Here is a 15,928-nt window from a genome sequence, read left to right on the forward strand (position 1 = left end):
ACGTGTGGTCCAAAGGTCTTCTTGTTGGAAGGGGCTAGTTTGTTGGTGGAAGATGAGTTAGGCAGCTGATGTCTACCACAGTCCAGGCCAGACACAGGGACGATGGGGGAGAAGTATGGTGCAGTGTGGGGAGGAGGCTAGTAGGACTCTCAAACGGGAGCTGTGGCCCACTGGTCACTGCTGCTGTGACTGTAGGGGAAGGAGGAGTTCTGGGCCCGAAGCAGCCCTGCTTCCCTGGGATGGTGAAGCACTGAGAGGTCTTCTGCCACTGACATTGGGAGGCTCAAAATCCTCAAGCCCAGGAAAAGAGCAAAAGTGCAACCCAGGCAGGAAGAGCTCACAGCTGCTCTTGAATCAGAGGGCTCTGGCGCAGGAATAATTTGCAACAGTCCTTGCCTCAGACCAACAGGTGTCTGCAGCAATTGAACACAACTAGCATTACCCTGTCCCAACTAAGAGCAAGCAGAACTGTGTGCCTGCATCTGAGTCTCTTGACAACCTTATGAAGCCAGTTGCTATGTTCAACCCTGTTGTGGGGATGAGGAAACGAAATACAGGGAAGTTAAGGAACTTGCCTAAGATCAGCCAGCTCCTAAGAGGCAAAGCTGGAATCCGAACCCAGAACTCCCTTTGCTTAGCTACTACATGGTTGTGCAAGAAGTATGCTAATGTTCTACATAGCATGCCTCAGCAGGTGCTATGCAGCGAGGGGGCTTGTCTGAAGTCAGAGAGCTTTGAAGTGGAAGCTCCATTCTCCATCCCCAGAGGCGTCCAGTCCCCAAGTCCTGGTTCCTTCCATGGCTGGGCAGGGCCTCATTGACTATGCAAGAAGACATTACAAGGAACTTTGCCAGGCAGTCAAGACTGTTTTCACCAAGGAACAAGGAAATGTTCACATGTGCTCACAAGTGCATATGTCTACTTTTGTTCACATGTGGACATAAAGAGGACAGAAAATCTGTCTAAACACGAGTCTTCCCTTTAACCACAGTGTATGGTTTTCCTTGACTAAAGCTTTCATTTTCATATAGTCTCTGAACAGAAGGCAAAGGTACTCCCTCTGTAAAGTGCCATTTATGCATTATCTTAAGTAATTCGAATTAAAAGTATATTTTTGGGCAAGCATGGGGGTACATGTCTGTAATCACAGCTACTCACTCAGGAGGCACAGGTAGGAGAATTGCAGTCTGAGGCTATCAGGGTGACCCTAGGCAAAATCAAGAGAACTTTTCCTTGAAATAACTTCAGTGAACCTGTAAAAGGGCTGAGGGCCTAGCTCAAATGGTAACGTGTCTGCCTGGTAAGCAAGAGGCCCTGGGTTCAAACCTCAGTATGGCCAAAAGTTAGACACAAAAAAGAAATATGAGAGCAGTTTTTTTGTGTTTTTTTTTTGCCAGTCCTGGGGCTTGGACTCAGGGCCTGAGCACTGTCCCTGGCTTCTTTTCTCCCTCAAGGCTAGCACTCTGCCACTTGAGCCACAGCGCTACTTCTGGCCATTTTCTGTATATGTGGTGCTGGGGAATTGAACTTAGGGTGTCATGTGTACATGGCAATCACTCTTGCCACTAGGCCATATCCCCAGCCCCAGTTTTTCTTTGTTAAATTTACATTTCTCAAAATTAACTGGGCAATAAATGAAGAATAGTTAGTGCAACCAAGATAGAATATATGCCCAAGAAAAGTTTGACTGGGAAAAATTCTTACGATACAATATTAAACGAAAAGAGGAAGAAAAATATTTATAGAGGATGAAGGTATAGCTCAGTGGTTTAGTGCTTGCCTCATATGTGCAAGGCCCTGGGTCCATTTCCAGCACTGAAAATATATATATAGGTAATGAAAAGATCAAAAGGAGCTGGCTGCCAGTAGCTTATGCCTGTAATCCTAGCCACTCAAGGGATTGAGATATGGAGGATTTCATTTTGAAGCCAGCTCAGGCAGAAAGCTCCACAAGATTGCATCTTCAAAATAACCAGGAAAAAAAAAAATCAGGGTCCGAAGTACAGATCAAGTGGTAGAGTATCAGATCAGCAAGCAAGCTGAGGACCACCAGGCTTTGAGTTCAAATCCTAGTATTGGTAAAAGGGGATATGTTCTAAAGTGTAACAGAGGTCAACGCTATGGTTAGCGGGATTACATTTTCCCCTTCTTTGTATTTTTCCAGAAGTAACTTCATAAAAATTAAAAACAATCCCTTTTTTTCTGGGATGATAAGCATCAAAGCAAAAGGCTACTAGGCAAGTACACAATAACTGCCAATGAAAAAAAGTTGACTTAGTTTCCAATACACAGTTCAGTTTTCTTTCCCAATGTACATATACATTTATTTATTTATTTACTTACTTATTTAATTATGTTTATTTGGCAGTACTCAGGTTTGAACTCAGGGCTTCCCGATTGCTAGGCAGGCACTGTACTACTTAAACCACATCCTCAGTTTTTTTTTTACATCTTTAAAATCTTAATTTTATTATCAAAGTGATGTACAGAGGGTTGTTTTTTTTGTTTGTTTGTTTGTTTGCTTTATTCCAGGGAGGGTCTTGCTTTTGCCTGGGACTGCCTAGGACTATGATCCTCTTATCTATCTGTTCCCAATAGCTGGGATCATAGACACATATGACAACCACATCCAGCTTACTGGTGGAGATGGGAAAGGGAAGTCTTAAATAACTTGTTTTTTGCTTGAGTTAGTCTCAACCTTGATCCTGTCATTCTGTAGCTCTGGAGTGCTGGGATTACAGTGGTATATCACCGTGCTCATCTCCTAACTTTAAAATGTGGGACAGAATGAGTATTCTGAATAGATGATAATGAGTCGTAGAATACTTCCATCTAGCAGGTCTCAAGTACACAGAGGGTTGAGCTAATAGGAAGAGCTCAGGTGAGCTCTGTTATATCTAGCCTTTGTTACTGTCAAAAACAGTGTCCCTCTATCAGCTTTCCTCATCAGCAGGTGAGCCATGGCAGGTAAGGGAGAGGAGCACACGGACAGCCTGGAGTTGCTAGTTGCCCTTCCCTCAGAAACAAGGGAGGCCATTTGTCTGCTTTACCGGCTCTCCTCCCTTCCTACTTATCCACTGCCATCCGTCATGACCTTTTCATGCTCTCCTCTGACAGCCTCCAGATACAGTGAGTCAAACTTCACTGGAAGCAAACTATCACACCAACTGTCAAAGGCGGAAAACACTGCCTGATTGCTGTCCTATATCAACGCCAGCATATAAATCCTTCCTTAACAAGACAGCTCAAAATAAACAAAATGTAACTCTATGTATACAACCCTCTGGGGGAACTATTTGTCCAAGGCTTTAGAGTTATCACAAGGGGATCCTTGTCTGTGTTAACCAACCACATTTCCATAAAAGGAAATTAGTACCATGTATCAACTTCTACTAATGCAGAGAGCGCCCCCTTTGGGCAGCCTCTGGTTAAGTCTTTCTGTGAACAGAAGCCTGTTGAGTGCCTGTAACACCTCTATCAGAGGGAGAATGAACCCCTTTAATACAGCAAGACAGATTAGACATGAGGACTCTAGAATCAGAAAGTCCTAGATTCAGTCTTCCCATCTCCTAAGATGTGACTTTGGGTGAACTGTTATAAAAATGGGCTTGTAGTGATTAAGTAGAGTAAGGCATGAGACGTGCTTGGCACAGTGCCTGGGCACACAGCTAGTGAGGGCTGCTTCTATTAACTAAGATGATCAGGAGTCAGGCATGGAGCCAAGGGATGATATACAAACGCAGCAACAAGGGTCGGGAGGGGGCCACGGAAGGGGTGTGAATGAGGACCTGCCTAGCCCCAGGCCTGAGCACTTGGGATCTAGTCTTGGAGGCGCAAGGGCCTGAAAGGACTGTCCAGCTTGAGGTTTCAAAACCCTGTCCCTATGAACCATCCAATAATCCCCCATCACCGGTGTCACTGGCCATGTCTCTTCTGGCACTTTGCACAAGCTCAACTCAGCATCAGGAAGAATGTTCTCAGGCCCGGAGTTACAAAGACAAGGACTTGGCTGGCACATGTGCACTGGTGTTCTCCTGGGCAAAGACACTGCTTCCTCAGTGAGCCTGGGCTTCCTCCTCTGTAGAATGGGGGACAGGAGTGCCAATTCCTGGGGTGTCATGAAGATGGAATGATACAGCACACAAAACACTCATTATGCGCTAGCAAATAATAAAAGCTCAATTGTTACCTGAAGTATTATTAGAATGAACCTCGGCAAGGTGAAAGTGGACCAGCCAAGTCAGCGTCTGCACAGCTGCCTTGAAGCCCACACCGAGAGAATTCTAGGACGTGTGCCCCACAGCCAGGGGTTTCCTGTTGTCCCAGAGACAACGCTGGACTCTGAAATTCTTTGTGTCATACTTCAAGTACTTCCTCTGAAAACTAGAACACCTTGCAAATATTAGGGCACTTAACACTTCTGTACACTTTTTATTTATTTGCTTAGACATCATGAGCCATGTTCATTCATCATTTTCCTACAACTCTGAGTTTAAGACTACAAAAGCCCCAGTGTTGTTAAATCCTAGAGTAGCCTTTTATACAATTCTACAATCCTCTTGTCTTTAGGTCACCTAGAGCTTACAAAAGCCTGAAGAGCCCCCTGGGAGCACCACTGAACAACTCTTGGCCAGAGTGGATTTTGCTGAATATACACGGCCAATCGATATTATCCACAGAGCAGTCAAGGAAGTCTTTGGAACTTGCCTGAATTTACACACAGGATCAGACACAGGCTGTTTGGGCTTAATGAGACCTCAGAGATCACCTCGTCTGGGGCTTTGATTCTCTGTATGAAGACATTGAGGCTCAGGGCTGGGACATGACATGTATGATGTCACCCACTATAATTCATGTCCCCATACTATCAGGCCAGGGCTTAAACAGAGAAGCTTTCCTGCCACACACTAATCCAATACAGCTCAGGATTAAAGTACTTTGCAGCAATATTACATACCCCAAATAGAAGACAAAATTATTTTGGGGCAAAATGAAAAGGAAACCCAAGATAGCCTTACTTTCTTGAGATTAAGCTGGGTGCTGGGTCTCGGGACTGTGGGTTCCATTCAAGAAGTGAATCATCCAAAGCTGTGAGGAAAACATAGCTAAAAGCTGCCAATTCCAATGTGTGGTCAGTAAGAGACCACAGAGGGACCATGAAAGTCTGTTGTCTTGAGCATGCAAACAAAGAGTGGGTGAATAAGAATTTGTAAGAAGTCACCAACACAGGGCTGGACACTGGGGAGGGCCCACTAACGGCCCCCAGCAACATATATGTCTGCAAGAAGACTAAATACTTTCTGCAGAGGAGGCAGGTAGATGGCCACACTAAATACTCCCTGGAGGGAAATATCTCCGGGGAGTCAGGATGTCAGCTGGGAAGAAGTAATGCTTTTTCCTAGGAGAATTTATCATTCCATGAAGTGAGTGGAAAAAATGGATCTTCCCCAGATGATAAAAAGCATGGAATCCTGGGTGAACACTCAGGAACTCCTCTAGTTCTCACTTCCGTCTCAGCCACCCCAAATGGCTCCATGGGAATTCTCACAAGGGTGGCTCTGGGGACAGAGAATTAGCAACTATAGAGTTAGATAAAGCCCTAGAGTTTCTGATATTTGAAGGATTTTTTTCCTCAGTCATTGTATTAAGCACTAATTTGGTAAAGGAATTTTCTGAAGACAGCTTGGATGGTTCTGTCCTGTGACCTTCTAAGTTCATTAGTAGAAAACTCAATTCTAAATTTTATTTCAGGAAATGTTGTCACAGTAGAGACAGAACAATCATTTAACGGCAGAATTGCCATTCTCAAATTACTGTGTGGACCCTGGGATTGCAGCTAGGCGTGGACATGTTACTTGAGTTCATTTAGTGACCTGCAATGGGGGATAGTATCTCCTTATGTTTAATGAAAGTGGAAATGAGAAATGAGTTAGGAAGACCATCTGCCTCAGGAGTTCTAAAATTCTCATTTCTAGAATATGGAGTTATTTAGACTTTACTTTCCTTTACTCCATAGGTACCCCATTAAACAAGGGATTTTTTTTTTTTTTTCTGGTCCTAGGGCTTAAACTCAGGGCCTGGGCACTGTCCCTGAGCCTCTTTGTGCTCAAGGCTAGTGCTCTACCACTGTGCTACAGTGCTGCTTCTGGCTTTTTATGAGTAGTCTATTGAAAATAAGCTTCTCATGGGGACTTTTCTGCCTGGACTGCCTTTGAACTGTGATCCTCAGATCTCAGCTTCCTGAGTAGCCAGAATTATAGGCATGAGCCACTGGCACCAGGCTAAGGGAAATGTTTTCCTCACATGGCCACCCAGAACTACTTCCAATGTCAGAGTGAGCCTGGAGCGGCTGGCCTTCACTTCATCTTGTGATGTAAATGCAGTTCTTAAGTTTGCATACTGTATATTAAAAAACAACACTAATAAAGTTTTCATTTCAGTGCTGATTTATAGTTATTGACTACAGGTTCAATAATAACTGTTGAGTAACAGACCTCTTGATGACAAGTGAAGGGTCTACAATGACAAACACTAGACAAAGACAGTGAGTTCATACAAGGGGCCCAGCTATCAACTCCTCAGCCTGAGGAGCCCTCAGGGGAAACCAGGTGGACCTACTTAGGAAAAACAAGTGTGGGCAAAGAGCTAAGGGGTGAGAAAGTACTCTGAATGCTATGAGGTTATGCTTTCCAAACAAGCCAGTGTGCTAACTCATTCCTAAAAGCCCACCATTTTGGAGGCTGAAGCCAGAGGATTGTGAGCTTGAAGCCAGTCTGGGCTATATATATAGGACTCTGCCTCAAAAAAAAAAAAAAAAAAAAAAAAAAAAAAGAGAAAGGAAAGGAAAGGGCTGGGGATATAGCCTAGTGGCAAGAATGCCTGCCTCGGATACACGAGGCCCTAGGTTCGATTCCCCAGCACCACATATACAGAAAAACGGCCAGAAGCGGCGCTGTGGCTCAAGTGGTGGAGTGCTAGCCTTGAGCGGGAAGAAGCCAGGGACAGTGCTCAGGCCCTGAGTCCAAGCCCCAGGACTGGCCAAAAAAAAAAAAAAAAAAAAAAAAAAAGAAAGGAAAAACAGTCAGGTGCTGGTGGCTCACTCTTGTAATCCTAACTACTCAGTAGTCTGAGAGCTGAAGATGGAAGTTCAAAGTCAGCTTTGGCAGTAAAGTCTGTGAGATTCTCATCTCTAATTAATAAGCCAAAAAGCCGGGATGGGAGCTGTACCTCAAGTGGTAGAGCATAGTCTTGAACAAAAAAGTTCAGGGACAGTACCTAGGCCCTGAGTTCAAGACCTAGGAATGGTGTGTGCATGCACACACACACACACACACACACACACACACACACACACACACACACACACACAGAGAAAGAAAAGAGATTCGAAGCCAACAGATCTGGGATGAAGCTAGGGACATACACATGGTCAGGGTTGGTTGATAGTCACTACCACGATGATGACTTGGTCCTTTCTGCCTTGTATTGGTTTCTGTGTAGCTTATTGCCTGGTATATAGTAATTTAGCTTCTACTAGCCAAACAACAGGATCATGGCTGGCATTTATCATCTTGACCCTTTTAGTTTCATGTCCCTCATACCTACTTCCATTTACCAGCCTTGTTTGGGTAGCTTCCTGTCTCAAAACCTAGTCTCAATCAAATGGTCAGTTATAAACTTAGGCTAGGTCTACATTTAAAAGGCCACCTGCACTTTTAGGTTTAACCCAGAAGGGAAGGAGACAAGATGACTATTTCAAAAATGTTTTAGAGAAATACAGACATAATTAGACATGATGGCTTGTTAGGTTAGCTTTCTAGCTGGTATGACAGCATGGTAAACAGATTTCAATTTAAGAACCAAACCAAAGGTGATTGTAGAGGTTGTTTAGAAGGCTGCACAGGCAAGGAGTGAGATCAAGTCTAGGCCCTGAGGGAAACAGTGCTGTGACTGATTAGCCATGTCTGCAGGGGAGTGGAAGTGGAGGGTGGCGTCCATCTCCAGAGCCAGGTAGGAGAGAGAAAGATGTGCACACAGCTCAGAGTAATCACTTTCTTTGTGAAGGTCAAGTTATAAATGGAGGAGGCACCTCTGGCAGGATGGATTGGGTTTTCTCCTGATTCCTGCTGGGACTGGATATCCCACTGTGTATCTGACAGCTAAATGGGAGGGAAGAGTTAGTTTATACTGAGTAAATAAACACCAAATGCTTTATATACCCCATTACTTCACTAATTCTTTCAAGTCTCAATTTTCCCAGCCATAAAATGGAACTACAATGTAAGTGTTCTGTGTGGACTAAATGAGGTCCATGGGTGAAAAGTGTCTGTGGAATGTCATAGAAGTGCAGAGGACCGGGCTGGGGATATGGCCTAGTTATAAGAGTGCTTGCCTCGTATACATGAAGCCCTGGGTTCAATTCCCAAGCACCACATATACAGAAAATGGCCAGAAGTGGCACTGTGGCAAAAAGATAGGGACAGTGCTTAGGCCCTGAGTCCAACGCCCAAGACTGGCAAAAAACAAAAACAAAAACAACCCCCCCCCCCAAAAGAAGTGCAGAGGACCAGCACAATGATGATTTAATGACATAGCTAAGTAGTCAGGCTCAGGACTATACCTCAGTCTTTAATTCTGACCCCAGTTTAATTAGTCACTAGATTTCCCCCGTTTCCCTATATAAAAAAGTATACGTCATTACTATCTAATAGTTCTGTAATTTCAGCAGTGAGTGCTTGTAAAAAGAGCAAAGTGTCTGGTACATAGTAAACACTGACAAACAATAATATTGTCAAAGATGGGATCTTGGCCATGGGTTTCATAAGAGAACCCATTAGTTTCCTAATCACAGGAAGTGTGGTGAAACCTGGTTTGTAAGTTTGGATGTTAGAGATCACAACATCTGATTGTCCACCCCCTGACATTTCTTAGAATTAAGAAACAAATGGCAGCTGGTAGCTGGAACATCAGTTTCTTCCACTAATCAGAAGATAGCAGCTGCAATGGCACAGCAGAGACTGAACTCTGCTGTGTTCTTGTAAGCCATGAATTCAGTGCGGATAGTGGCTTTCTGTGGACACAAGAGGGATGCTGGGCAAATGCTGCAGACACCACTGAGAAGGGCATGGGCCACATGAAATCTCAGCTCCAGCTGACACGGGATAGAAGGGCGGCGGGGACCATCCATCAGTGTCAGCAAAGATCTGAAGCACCTGGCTACTCAGGTGAATAAAATAAATTATTTACTGATCTCAGAATTCAGCTGTTCACTTGAACAATCCTAAGGGTGTGCGGTTTGCTGTCTTGAACTTAGCCATAGACTAAAAGGAAAGACTATGTAGATTGCAGCTGGGCTGTAGTGGCTCATGCCTGTAATCGTAGCTACTCTGGAGGCTGAGATTTGAGGATCAAGGATCAAGGTTCAAAGCCAGCCAGGGCAGGAAAGTCCAATTCTTATCTCCAACTAGCCACTAAGAAAACCCCCTGGAAATTGAGCTGTGGCTCAAGTGGTAAAGCACCAGCCTGACCAAACAAAAGCCAAGGGACAGAATCAAGGCACTGAGTTCAAGCCCCAGTACTGGCACAAAACAATCTGGTTAAAAAAAACACAAAACAGGGGCTGGGGACATAGCCTAGTGGCAAGAGTGCCTGCCTCGGATACACGAGGCCCTAGGTTCGATTCCCCAGCACCACATATACAGAAAACGGCCAGAAGTGGCGCTGTGGCTCAAGTGGCAGAGTGCTAGTCTTGAGCGGGAAGAAGCCAGGGACAGTGCTCAGGCCCTGAGTCCAAGGCCCAGGACTGGCCAAAAAAAAAAAAAAAAAAAAAAAAAACCACAAAACAAAACAAGAAAACCCCCAAACTCCAAACCAAAAGAGTATCTGGATTTTTGTGCATGTAATTTTATGTTATGAGAGTGGAGGAAGAGTCTAAAGTGCCATACCTGACCTAAAGTACTTGGGAAATGAGCGTATTTATTTTATTCACTATGTTATACAATAATCATGGGCATAGCTCATCTTACTGCCACAAAACCCCTTAGAAATATTGATGAAGTTTCTGCATTTGATGTTGAAGTTTGGACTTGGATTCCTAACAGAAACCAATGTTCTGACACCATCTTTTAACTGCCCAGAGCTGTTACTCTCCACCAGAGGGGGTCTCATGTGCCACAGGAAGCATCCAGTTGCTCCAGATGGGAACCACTGCCCTGATTCATGGGTGCCATCCGTTTCTACCTGACCGGGCTCCATTGTGGCAACAAGAGAGGATCTGGCAAGACAGCCATGGTCTAATCTGAGTAATCTGATTTAATACTCAAAAGACTGGAGACTAGGAGCGATGGCAAAAGACAAAATAATAATGGCAATAACACCAAGATGAGCTACCATTTAGAATTCAGCTTCTTTCATACTATATAGCAAGTAAGCAATGTAATCCTCATTTTATACATGGCAAAAACTAAGAGTGAAGAGGTAAGGAACTTGTCTAAGGAAACCCTGCAGTTCAGTAGTAAAGGTAGGATTTGAACACAGGCCTGACCAACTATAGAGATGGGCTTTTACCTTTGAATAAAGAATCAGACTGGGAATCAGTGGCTCACACATGTAATCCTAGCTACTCAGGAGGCTGAGATTTGAGGACTGAGGCTCAAAGCCAGCCTAGGCAGAAAAGTCTGTGAGACTCTTATCTCTAATCACTAATAAGCTGAAGTGGAGCTGTGTCTCAAGTGGTAGCCCTGAGCAAGAAAGCGCAGGGACAGTGCCCAGGCTCTGAGTTCAAGCCCCAGGAATGGCATTAAAAAAAATCAAAATAATTAATCAGAATGAGGTGAATTAGCATGTCTCTGGTCTAGAGAAAAGAGTGGAGAGAAAGGCCACAGGTCTTGGTTACCATTCCAGCACTATTCTTCACATTGCGGAATGGGCAGGGTGGATCGCTGGTTATGCTCACCAGAAACATTCCTGCCTTGAACCTGTTTCCACTGCAGATGGGGCACTTACTGAACTTCTTAAACCGAGACTTATTCAGAAAAAAACAGATCCCTTGCTGGTAGGCACGTATTGCAGCCAAACAAACTGTATTTCTTAGCATCAACACACACACATAAGATCTATTCAAATCATGAGAATATGCAAGTCACTTTTCTAAAAAATGTACAGAGCAATTTAACCAGATCAAGAAACAGTCCCCCTGCCTTCAGAAGCCCCTCTCCATGTCATTATGTAAGGTTATAGCAGTGAATTTCTGAATGATTCACTAGTAAAACCATAGCAAGGGACTGGATAGAGGGCCCTTGCTAGGCAAGAGCTCTACCACTGAGCTACATACCCAGGCCCAGGGAGCTGGCCTTCTTTTTTTTTTTTTTTTTTTTTTTAAAGCTAAGATTATCGATGTGAGCTACTGACACCCAGCCTCTTTCTTTTTTCTCCTTTCCTTTCCTTTCCTTTCCTTTCCTTCCTCCTTCCTTCCTTCTTTCCTTCCTTTCTCTCTCTTTCTCTTTTTTTAATTGCTAGTCCTAGGGCTTGAACTTAGGGCCTCGGCATTCTCCCTGAGCCTCTCTGTGCTAGCACTCTACCACTTGAGCCACAGAGCCATTTCCAGCTTTTTTCTGTTTATGTAGTACTGAGCCTAGGGCTTCATGCATGTTAGGCAAGCACTCTACTACTAAGCCACATTCCCAGCCTCTACTTATCTTTTTCTTTTTCTTTTCTTCCAGTCCTGGGGCTTGAACTCAGGGCCTGAGCACTGTCCCTGGCTTCTTTTTGCTCAAGGCTAGCACTCTACCTCTTGAGCCACAGCACCACTTCCAGCTTTTTCTCTTTATGTGGTGCTGAGGAATGGAACCCAGGGCTAGGCAAGCACTCTACCACTAGGCCACATCCCTAGTCCCTCTCTTTATCTTTTTAAAGACTCGGTCTCCCAGACATAGCCTAGGTTGATCTGGAGCTTCTGATCCTCATACTCAAACCTCCTTAGGTACCCTATCACACCTGCTTATCTGTTTTTCCTTTTGTTTTTAGCAGTCTTATTTTTATTTCTATGAGAGAACCAGGAGAAACATTCCCAGAGCACAAAATACTCGGCAACTTTATGTTTTTATCAACAGTAAATAAGCAATCTTATCACTTTAGATATATAGTGCCCACCCCCTCCCACTGCCCCCGCCCCGCCCCCCCCCCCACCCCGCCACAGTGAGGAGGGATAAGTACAGAAAGGGGAGAAAGGTGAATTCTGTGTTTTGTTCCAAAGTTACTGAGTCACCTATTCTGTCTGCATCATCCTAGCATCTAGTGTGTGTGTGTGTGTGTGTGTGTGTGTGTGTGTGTGTGTGTGTGTGTGTGTGTATGCATGCACAATGCTGGGGATAGAACCCTGGCTGTGTACCCACAAAGCACACACTGGATCACTGGGCCATACCCCCAATGCCCTGGTAGCTACTGTTCACTGAGCACTTTTCTAAGAAATCTGCATGTGTTGTCACACTCCATCTTCATAATTAGCCTATGAGACTGGGGCTAGTATTATCTTTATTTTATAGATGAGCAAACTGGGGTTGTGCATCACTTGCCAGTGGTAGTCCAGCGAATGAATGAGGGAAGCCTGGACTAGGCTTCCAATTGCTGAACTGTCTCTAAGTGCTATGACACATACCTCTCCTTTACCAACCTTACTTGTCCCCCACAGCCATCCTTGAAAGCTGTGCTATTGGTATTCTCATCAAACGAGGCAGAACTAAGGCTCAGAAAGGTGAAGGTGCTTTGCTTAAGGTTAAATGGCTAGTTTCTGATAGAGCTACAATTTAAATCATCAAGGTTCATTTGTCCATCTCTTAATTACTGAGCTGAACTGTCAGCCTACTACAAGTTCCTATCCATCAAGTTAGGAAGGAATATTTGAGGAGATTTTTGAGGTTTATTACATTAGCCAGATTTAGACTAGCCAACATGAGAGAAAATTTCATCCTGAGAAACAAAGCATTTGTGAGAAATATATAATTAGCAAGCCTTCAAGTTAGAATTTAAACCTCATTCATGCAAGAGACAAACAAGGGTCCTGGAAGGGGTGGCAGAGCTGGGTATAATTTGGATTCCTGACCATGTGAGGAGCAGGTAACCTAGCACTGCAGACCCCATGTGAGCTGGGCACAGATTGTGTCTCTCTTGTGAACGAGGCATTTAACACAGTGACTAATGCACAGTGCACATCTAGACAAGGCACCTGAGGATGTGATTATGACACTTGGTTCTAATCGTATGTCAGAACAGAAATTTAGCATATCATTGGAACAAATCAACCCAAATATTAGTAGCCAGTTCATTCCGGTTAGCCAGTGAAGATCCAAATGTAACCTCTGAGGTCACTGCCAAACTTGTGGAGTGACTCAGCCATGAGATCTGTGGGGAATGGGAAGGCAAGGGGCAAGAATGGTCTGAGGATAGAAGGGAAGCCGAAGTCAACCAGACTGAAAAGTCTCAAGTTAGGTCTATTTCGAATCCTCTGCTTCATAAAGAAAGTGACAAGGCAGAGCACTGGGATGGGGAAAAGGATGTGCTTTAGATGCCATTGTTTTAACATTAAATTTTCTTATTCAGCTCATATACAAGTTGCATAGCATTTCTTCCCTCACTTCTACACAGACCACTAATATAAAGAGCTCAGTTCTTCACCTGTTCATGTACTTACCTAACTGCACATCAGTTGTGAATCGCAGTCTGTGGATCATGCTGACTTTGAATGACTTGTAATGGTGGCTGCTAAGCATATCCTGTACTGTAGCTATGTCAATTTGCGAATCCTCCTCAAAAACCCCGTCTGCCCTTGAACCTGGGGAGGGAAAATGCAGTTTAGCACATAAAGATACATGAGGCTTGGCAAATGGTGTCTGCTTAAAACGCTTTGGGATAAATTAAAATACTATGGGCTATTTAATTTGGAGAAGAAAAGGCTGAGCGATGACTTAATAATGCCATTCCAGTAAACAGAGAGTGGTAATATATTAATCACTCAACAATTAATTCCACAAACATTGCCTATGCCATGTCTGGCCCGTGGCTGGGCAGTGCAAATAGAGGATGGATAGGAAAATCCCTACTTGCTCTCAGCAGGCAGCTAGGTCCCCAAAAGTCAGTGAAAATCTCAAGGTGTGTGTGTGTGTGTGTGTGTGTGTGTGTGTGTGTGTGTCTGTGTGTGTGTGTGTGTGTGTCTGTGTGTGTGTGTGTGTCTGTGTGTCTGTGTCTGTGTCTTGTTTATTTCTTCAGCATGATTTTCCAGATCATAAGAGTGATCCATGTTCTTTCAAGAAGCCCTGTCCTCTTTTAAATTCCCAAACCATCTGGCCAGCAGCTTTCCAGCTTATGCCCTACGGCCCCCCTGGCTCCAGCAGGAGCCTACTGGTGTTGAGATGTCGGTGACAGTCTCTTCACTAGCTACCAGGCTCCCCGCCCTGCATTCCAGCCACCACCAGACTTTCTGATTCGTCTTTCTAGAGGTTTGATCATTCATTCACTCACCAAGTGTTTGGTGAGAGCCTTGTGCATGCTAAATACCTTACCACATGGCATGGGATACAAACACAATCATTAAACACAATCACAAGTCTTCAAAAATCTTCCCTGTTTTCCAAAAGCCTCCCAAGTAAAGCACTTCTTGAGGCCAAGAAATCATGGCCGCCCATAAAACTTTCTAGTCTTCCTTGTCCTTTCTCACAATACCTCTCTCTCAGTGACTCCCAAACCTCTCAGGAAGCACACAAACAGACTCTGTCATCGACAATTCTATGTTCTCATTAAGTTTTGCCAAATGAAAAATAGCCAGTATACACGGTGTTCACTGTGTCAGGCGTGTGCAAAGCACTTTCGTTACACTATTATCTCCTGACAACCTGGTAGGTCTCAGAGATTTCTTTCTTGTCTTTTTTTTTTTTTTGGCCATTCCTGGGGCTTGGACTCAGGGCCTGAGCACTGTCTCTGGCTTCTTCTTGTTCAACCACTTTTGCTCAACTCACTCTACTACTACTTGAGTCACAGCGCCACTTTTGGCCTTTTCATATGTGGTGCTGAGGAATCGAACCCAGGGCTTCATGTATAGGAGGCAAGCACTCTACCACTAGGCCATATTCCCAGTCAGTCTCAGAGATTTCTATCTTATACAGGTAAGGAACCCAAGGTTTGGGGAAGATAAGTACATCCCAAGATTATACTAAGCAAAAACAAAGTACTGCTGGTTCCCAGAGGCTGAGCTGTGGGTTTCTAAGGTACAGTTTGCTAGTGCCATCCAAGGGTGAAGATAGCACTGATCTGGCAGATGAGAGGAGGCCCTAAACCGGGGGTCAACCATAGGATTCAGAGAACTCCTTAGGACAGGGTTGCGGGGAACAAATCACTTCAGATCTGGGTGTCGAACTGGAATATCTGTTATATAATTGGTAGCCTGAGGTGGTCTGCATTGCCTACAGACCAAGCCTTTTTTTTTTTTTTTTGGCCAGTCCTGGGGCTTGAACTCAGGGCCTGAGCACTGTCCCTGGCTTCTTTTTGCTCAAGGCTAGCACTCTGCCACTTGAGCCACAGCGCCACTTCTGGCTGTTTTCTGTATATGTGGTGCTGGGGAATCGAACCCAGGGCCTCATGTATACAAGGCAAGCACTCTTGCCACTAGGCCATATCCCCAGCCCCAGACCAAGCTTTTTAAGAAACTGGTTTTTGCTTCTCCACTGGCTTCCTTGTCAACAAGGAGCCACAGGTTCTATGGATATTCACATGTTGGACAATTTCAGCACCTTCAACAGGCTTTGCTTCCTGAGAGGCCTCCTAGGACATCCTGCACAGGCTGCCCTCCCTGCCCAGGGTACTCATCTCTCTATCTCATCTCATGCCCTTCTGCCCCCCCCCCCTTTCCCCTGAAGAGCTTAGCTCTAGCAAGTACCCA

General features: G+C 44.6%; 1 protein-coding gene across 4 annotated transcripts in view; it reads right to left on the minus strand.

The window, feature by feature from the left end:
- The window catches only part of Mapkap1 (MAPK associated protein 1), a 239,235-nt gene that overhangs the window by 29,188 nt on the left and 194,119 nt on the right, over positions 1-15,928 (minus strand). For all 4 annotated transcript variants that reach the window (XM_048342838.1, XM_048342813.1, XM_048342831.1 and 1 more), the window contains one exon: positions 13,688-13,828. In XM_048342838.1, coding sequence (XP_048198795.1) covers positions 13,688-13,828 — 141 coding nt within the window. The remainder of the gene's footprint in view (positions 1-13,687; positions 13,829-15,928) is intronic.

The sequence above is a fragment of the Perognathus longimembris genome, chromosome 1, assembly GCF_023159225.1.
Source record: "Perognathus longimembris pacificus isolate PPM17 chromosome 1, ASM2315922v1, whole genome shotgun sequence".
NCBI lineage: Eukaryota > Metazoa > Chordata > Mammalia > Rodentia > Heteromyidae > Perognathus > Perognathus longimembris.